General features: G+C 39.2%; 1 protein-coding gene across 1 annotated transcript; it reads right to left on the bottom strand.

Annotated features, from left to right (window-relative positions):
* Positions 1-3333: 3333 nt before the first annotated feature.
* On the bottom strand, positions 3334-6532 carry zgc:162730 (uncharacterized protein LOC564559 homolog). Its single transcript, XM_034225639.1, has 2 exons — positions 6396-6532; positions 3334-5780 (listed from the first exon to the last, which is right to left on the bottom strand). Exons 1-2 carry the CDS (start codon positions 6423-6425, stop codon positions 4551-4553), a joined length of 1260 nt encoding a protein of 419 aa, XP_034081530.1. The 5' UTR covers positions 6426-6532; the 3' UTR covers positions 3334-4550.
* Positions 6533-8071: the final 1539 nt, after the last annotated feature.

The following is an 8071-nucleotide window of genomic DNA, read 5'->3' on the forward strand; positions in this document are numbered from 1 at the left end:
ATGTCTGTTTCCATTTTAGGCTTGCAAGGACACTTAACATACACAAAAAACATATGTAAGACATTAAAGTGGGTAAAAGTACCCCTTGGAGTATATTTCGGTGACTTAGACTTAAGTAAAAACACCAACAATGTGTTGTTCTATTTAAGTATTTACAGATATGTTTTCTTCTCAATTGGTTATTACACACAAACAAGTATCCTTCCCATGCTGGTGTAGACAGAGGACACAAAAGGCATATGCCTTCACTACTTTATTTTTCTCTTTCATTTAGTGTTGGCCCACAATGTGTAGGCCATGTCTTTGGGTCTGTATACATTATCTTTTTGTTAAATGATTCCCCGGCACAAGGTGTCTGCATGCTATGTTATATATGTGTATAATGTATTTGTGTTGTATACCATTGAAATGACTATACTACAAAAAGTGATCCAAAAGACCCTTGTTGTTTTATTACTTGAGTAATGAAGTTATACATACTTCATCATAAACTTAGAAAAGGAGAAATTGTTGCGTTGCAATTTGGAAAAAAATGTATCACCACACCTTTTTAAAAACTCACTTTTGTAAAGGAACTTCCAAAGTATAGCACGCTTTTGTTTAAACCTGTTATCAACCCCTATGGAAAAAAATCCACACACATTTGTATATGGTTACACATTACCATGGGGACCAAATGATCCGGGATGAATGCAGTTCACAAATTGTGAAATAATTGCTTATTTTTATTTGGGCAGTAACAATAGTTGTTGAATGAGTGTCACCAGTATCCACTATCACATAATCCTGTGGTTGGACCACCATATGTTCTCACCACCAAAGAACCACACCAGAGTTTGTGTGGATAAAAGCCAATGACTGTGTTGAAACCAAGCCATATTAACCAGACCTAGCAGGCTACATTTTGAGAGTTAATTTTAACCAGGCCATACAGCTTAGGTATAAAAAACAGACATATAGAATGTCTTTGTCATTTTAAGAATAAGAGACAGTAATAAGAATTATTAAGAAACAACCCCAGTGTAGCATTGTAAATACAATACAAATCCCCACGCCAATTTCTTCGGCTCTGAAGTCCTTATAAAACCTGCCCTCAGATTGGACAGATTCTAAATCATTTGTATTCATCTCTGCACTTCAAACTGCACTGTCCAGACCTGTTAACGTCAATGTATTTTGTAACATCAGCTGCTCAAAATCGCAACCATGATAGTCCACTTCGAAAAACAGCAGAATTGTAATCATGCGTTAAGTAAAGATTAGTCATTGTTTGCCAATGTTGAAGGTTCTGAGGTCAACTCGTAAAATATTTCTCACACATTTTAGACTGAGGCAACAAGTTTCTCAATTTCTGAAAGGTCTTTTGTTTGTGTCTGTTTCTCAGACATCATTACTGTGGCAAATGTATTGCTATTTTTCCAGATTGCAGCCTTGTTATACAGAATCCAATGCTTTGGCAGCGTGTGCGGGGTGGTGGCTGTGGTTGCGGGTTGCTCAACACAAGATCACACTGGGAGTGTAAAGGGGAAATTGCAACAGGGGGTTTTCATGAACTTCTGCTTAACTTGTAAACGTGCCTTACACAATCCCATGTCCATAAAAGTTCCTATCCTTTTAGCTCTGAACATTGGCAATTCAGCCCAGGAAGCAGAAGCAATCAATCAATTGGTTGAATGCTGGAGATGACAGCAGCTGGAATTTTCCAGTGAAAAGAGAACACTATGAGTAACCCCATTGCTTTTTCTACAAACGTTGTGTTGTACATAACATAATCTAAATGGGTTAACTGTTCACTGGTTGAATGGGGTTATACATAAAATACGTCAGATGTGACAGAGATAAAACATGTTTTGCATTGGTTGGTCATAAAATGCAAAACATTTTTGTAAGCCCTCTTGGCCCTATCATTCCTATAGTATACGTTTACAAATCTATATTTTGGGGATTTTCCCATTATTCCCTATTGTTTTACTCAAGAACAGATGGATGAGATGGATGACTTGTCTGTCCATGACCAAAGTGGAGTCATCCTAATTATGTGGCCAGGTAGGCTATTTCAGGCGTCAACCACATGTGAATTCCAAGCATGGTGGTTACACGTACATTTTGTTGTGTGTTTTTTTTTCTCTCCCAGATCACAAAATTGCATGATAATCTTGCAATGTTGCTGCCTAAAAGGGATTTGGATCAGTACCAATGTTAAGGGAGGGCTCACTTTCTCAAAGAAACTGTAACCCATGTGTAGATTTGACCAAGGACTAGATTTAGTTTAGTGTCACAGACATTTAAGCCAAACTTGTGCAGCATTGGCTGGTTCTGCCATGACATTTTGTAATACCTTTGGTTACTGTCCAGCCTGACCACAGTCTGTCTTGCCAAAATAAGTTTCAGAAATATCAAGTGTCTGCAATTCCATATTATTTTAGATTTCTCAAACAATAATTGTTTTGAATGTGAACGACCGACGCTGTTACCTCATCTGGACCCTTTATTGTTTTGGACCTGCCATTCAATGTGTACTATAGGACCTTATGGAAACATACATATTTTCATATCCTATTTATGTATTTGTAAGAATTGTATGATCCAAAAGTATTTTTACACCAATTTGCAGTATCCTTTGTAACCCTATGGTTTGAAAGCAGTGGGATAATGTGTACGTGCTCCTAGACTTGAGTTGATCCAAATGCTGTAGTCTATTGTATACACAACAAAGACACTGCATGCCACAAAACACAGAAGAGGGAGAAACAAAGGCTCATAGTTCCACATCCATGCTTCTTTCTGTTTCTCTGTATATAACCTGCAACAGAAAACAACGTATGTAATATCAAGTGTTGTATGTATTTAAAAAGATAGTGATGTTCTGAACTATCAGAAGTGAAACGGGGTCTTATGGATACTAGTTTGAAGTTTAAAGCTGACATATGTATTTTGTTCATATTTACTATTTACCTTTCATGCAAAATAGTTTCAGTTAAAATAATTACATTTTCAGCCATTTATTAAAAAGCGGTGTAAAATAAGTTCCTTGATAAGTTGAATATGTATTTAAAATGTTTCTTGCACTATTTACTGCTTACAAAATAGGGCCAATAGTGTTGACTGTACAACCATCAATGCAATTGTTGTTAGTATTGATAACATCCCATATTTAAGAAAAAAGATAACTCATACTTTAGCCTTAATCCTACCCTTAAAAAAACCATAAAAAAGTACAAAACTGTTAATGTGAAGCTGCAAATTATATTATTGTATAATCCTTAAGGTATGTAACCGGTTTATATGTTTAAGCATGTAATTCTTGAAAAACACATTGGAGTCAAAACAAGCATACATTCATTTCTTTATTCAGAAATAGTTTTGTCCCTTTCAGGCAATTAAAAATATAAGATTTTCTTTTTTTTACTGCTTTTTCTCACATTGGTATTTCACAGACGTTGAAATATTTCTCCATAAATAAGTACAAAATACATTTGTTTTCCTTAGACACAAATAAATATCATAATAAATATATTAGTTTAAGTTAAACAACACAAGGCAACCAATAACCGAAAGGAATACTGTGGTGTTAAAGTCCCTGAACCAGGTTGTCAAATAAACGGGACAATTAATGATGGGGTGCAATTTACAAACTAGAAAAGATAGCAGAATGTTTTACATAATAAATCTCGTAAAGTTTGTCAGGATACAGATATTAAAATCCAAACTCACTGACATACATTTTGCTGCTAGCACACTTTGATCTTTTAGCATTCTGCAACTTACTGTATACATGCTTGCACCCCAGGTCTCAGGAAAATGACATGGTCACACACACACACACACACACACACACACACACACACACACACACACACACACACACACACACACACACACACACACACACACACACACACACACACACACACACACACACACACACACACACACACACACACACACACACACACACACACACACACACACACACACAAGCACAATGAAGTATGAAGCTTTGGTTGAATGCTACTGGGAGACTTGACAGTTTCTCCCATTTAGGATTAGCTGTAAAGTGCATATCACAGATAAAATGGCATCAATGACACATGTCAGGTCTCACTGATTAAGGCTACTGAATCAAACATACTGTTTGTGGCACCAAGGGTAAATAGCCTATGAGGCATGGAGAATCTTTAAGGCGTAGGAATTAATGATTCACTAAAGATAAGCCATTTTGATCACTACAGATTTAAGGTAAGTACAAACCAGAATATTTACTGGCATTGTCAAGACCTGCAGAGGAGTTCATTTTTATGGAAGACCACATACAAAGGTCGAATAAGCTACATAATATTTGTATAAAAATATTCTGATAACATTTGGGTACTAAAATCATCTCATCATGTGTAGTTTTCCCAAGTCAAGTTCCATTTTAATGTAATTAAGAACTTTAAGTGTTATTGTTTAAAAAATGGACTTGTCCTGATCAGATCTGGCTCTGCAGAAAGTTCAGATAAATAAGCGTTGTTAACAGTCGCCTTCAGCTCCTTCCCTTTTCCATCCCTTTAGTCGGACAGGGATAGACGCTCAAACACAGTGAGCCTCTTACTGGCTGCGTCTAATGTTGGAGACTCGGTTCCACTGGAGCCTCCACTGCTGCTGCTGTAGCTGTCCTCCAGGGAGTCCTCGGAGGAAAAACGCTGGAGGCCAGCAGGCTTCATGAATCCTGCGTTGCCTCCGGGACCAGAAAAGGGCATGTCCTGCTTGTGCCCATCCTCAATGCTGTTGAAGACTCTGTTGTTGTTGTCGTTAAAGTTATTTCCATGGCCACACACACAGCGTGAGGCCTTTGGCTCCATGATGGGAGGAATATTGTGGATGTCTCCGGTGCTGGCACGGGTCTGATGGTTGCCAAACTGGAATGCTGTTGGCTCCCGCTGCAGGGAGTCACCAAACACTGGGGAGAGGAGGTCAGCGGGAGGTGGGGAAACAGACGGAGCACGGCTGAAGCCTAGGTTAAGATCATTGAAGGATGAGAGGAATGAGGGAGGAGGTGAGCTGCGTGAAGAGCCCAGGAAGCCACCGAAGCTGACACTTTGGCGCAACTGGTGGCGTGAATTCTGACCATCAGGAGTTGGTTGCTGCTGATTCTGGTATTTGGAAGATGGTAGCGGACCTCCACTGATTTTGTCCTCATGGAGAAAGTGGCAGCGTGAGCCATAGGGGCAGTAACCGAAGTTGTAGAAGGTTCTGCAGGGCTCTGTCTTGTACTTGGGATGGCGGAACAATCCACGCAGCTCGGCCTCGCCATGGGCAAACTGGCACTTGCTGCCATACTTGCAGCTGCCAGTCTCCTGGAAGCCACGGCAAAGCTCTGTCTTGTAACGATTGGGGGCCACCAATTGTTGAATCTGGGGTGGGAGGTTAGACGAGGGAGCAAAGCCGGGTGGCGGAGCCACAGTGGTAGTAGAGGGAAAAGCGTCCAGGTTAGACAGCTTTCTGAAGGAGGACAGCAGGCTGCTGCTGGACTCCGTCAGGCTCATGGAGCGGTCAGGCCTGAAGGGGGGCTGTTTCGGATTGGATTCAGGGCCCTGGCTCCAGATGTTGGAGGACCAGAAAGGGCTGCCGTTTTCATTATTGTTAACATGCTCAGTGCTCAAGCTGTGGCTCGAGGAGGGAGGAGGGGAGGGGGGAGAGAAGAAGGAGGCTGACCGGTGCAGCCGACTCTGCCCCGGGGCTTTGATTTGAGATTGTTTCGGAAGCAACGCTTCATCCAGGGCCAGGTTCATAAGGTTCTGTTACAGAAGATTGACAAAGTTACTATACACGCCTTTATTACTAATTTTAAATAAATATATCGTATTATGAATTTGTATTGTTAACCTATTTCCTACAAAACCGTCTATTTAGAGTATTTTTCATTATCAACAAACGATAACATGATCTAGAATAGGTTAATATTAAGGATATAACATTTTTCTTGAAGAACGAAATAAGACACAAATGCCAAAACAATGTATTTAAGATAGAAGACAACAAAACAAAAATGTAAAGTCACCAAAAAAAAAACCTTTCATCTGCCAAGTTTCATGCAGTTACGAAATACAAATGAAATGTATATAATTGCAGTTTTGACTGTTTCTATTTCTCATGAATATTCAGAGAGTGGAAGTTTGAAATTGAAGAAACAAACAAGCTTGTCTCTTTTGTCTCATTAAATCTTCAAACTGAAGAAATCCTCTGTGACTAAACTCGGTTCAAAAGGAATTCACTGTCAAATCAGTGATTCACGAGGAATAAAAATGCCCAAGAATAAACAACCACTTGTGGAGAGGAGTTACTAAGCTGACCCTCTCACACTTTATAAAGCTTTTTTTTTTCCAAAACTAAATTCCTAAACTTCGACTCACCTTCGTGAAGATGTCAAGCATTTCGGACATGCTGTATCCCTTTGGCCAAAAAGAAGAAGATTCAGCTTTGATCCAGGGTTGACTGTTTGTACCTGTTTCCAGACGTTAGTCAAGTTAGATTTCAGCTCAGGCTTTATGTGCCTCAAAAACCCCTCCCCCAGATCTAGGAGGAGTTTCCACTGCTATGTTCCCGGATGACCATACCTCCGCCTCAAGTTTCACAGTGAGCTCAGAGGGCGGGTGCTCAAACAACAACACAAAAAAAAGAAAGAAAGAAACTGTATTTTTAGCTATAGCTGTGTGAAATGCTTCAGTTTCGTAGTCATGTGAAAGCAAAGTGGCTTATTTACATAGCTCTCATGCATGCTCTCCATCTAGGCCTATAGCACACACTTGTTTTTCCTACGTTTATTCCTATTCTCTATGTTCATTTAGAGATTTCCTGCAGAGTCATACATTATTCCAGCTGTGTGAAATGGTTCTGGATCTGAAGCACCCAGTTGTGAAGTGGCAGATAAGGCTGTTGTTTAAACCTTTACACCGTCATTTCACATTTAAGTTAAGCTGGCTTTTCTGTAGCAAACACTTGAACACTCATACACAGGCATATATTTACAGTATATACATTCCTATGACTAATGGTGGGTTTTCAGGAAGTGTAGATAATCTTGTGATCCCGATCACGTACTGTACATTTTCTAAGCATTCTCATTTCCTAGAGAGCTGAGAATCACTGAACTGACGGAATCATTGTTTGACGGAAATCATGCACCTATATTTCCTCTTATTTACTTTGGTTTCGGTTGTGATTGGGGGATCCAATATTCCACCAAAGCAGTGAACAAGTCCAACAGTTATCAGAACTCAACCAACAGGAGTATTGATTAGCAGAAGACAGAAACCTTTGGGCTGAAAACAAGATAGACCTGAGTAAAAATAAACACCAGGCCTAAGCAATCTATACAGAATCAACCCCAATACTCATCTGCTGTTCTTACATCAGAAATACCATGTTCCTCTAGCATTTCTTCCACCATAAATTCTATACTTTGTACATTTTAACCATACCACGCACATTTTGAAAGTTGATTTTATGAAAGCTTCATAAGGAAGAATATTTAGGACTAACAGCAGAAATCATTCTTCAACTTGTCACTTCATAAACAAAACTGAAAATGTTATTACCAGAAGTTTATTGTCAGTGTTTTTTTCCCCCTTCTTCTAGTTTCTATGGTGAGTGTTGCGGCAGTCTTTTTGTTTTCCTTCTCCTAGGACTTCAGAGAAGCGAGCAGCTCAAACCATATTACAGTAAAAAGCGTGCTATTTTGTAAGGTACTATTTAATGCACTCATTCAGGGTCATTTCCTTGATAAACACATCACACAGGCTGTATTCATACAGAGCCACTTGACTTGCATATCTAAACTGATATTGTATCCTATACATATGTTTATAGCACATTAAATCAATTATAAAGCTTGAAATAGCTTTATAATCTGAGCAGAGCTATTTACTCTTGGCCAAAGAAGCTTTGCTTTGTGTTTCATTCATGAAATCAGATGAATACAGAAGAGATTACTTAGACTTAGCTGTGAGATATGTGGGAAATGGGGGAAAGCAGAGAGATAAGCAAGAAAGAGTCTGCTGACCTGGTGAAACTCCAATAAATGACTTAT

The sequence above is a fragment of the Gymnodraco acuticeps genome, unplaced genomic scaffold (genome assembly GCF_902827175.1).
Source record: "Gymnodraco acuticeps unplaced genomic scaffold, fGymAcu1.1, whole genome shotgun sequence".
NCBI classification, from domain to species: domain Eukaryota; kingdom Metazoa; phylum Chordata; class Actinopteri; order Perciformes; family Bathydraconidae; genus Gymnodraco; species Gymnodraco acuticeps.

Bases quoted from the DNA above. Each gene is read 5' to 3' on its own strand.
- zgc:162730 (XM_034225639.1), bottom strand. From the start codon at position 6,425: ATGTCCGAAATGCTTGACATCTTCACGAAG. The intron at 5,781-6,395 runs GTGAGTCGAAGT...CTTCTGTAACAG, and splicing joins TGCTTGACATCTTCACGAAG to AACCTTATGAACCTGGCCCT.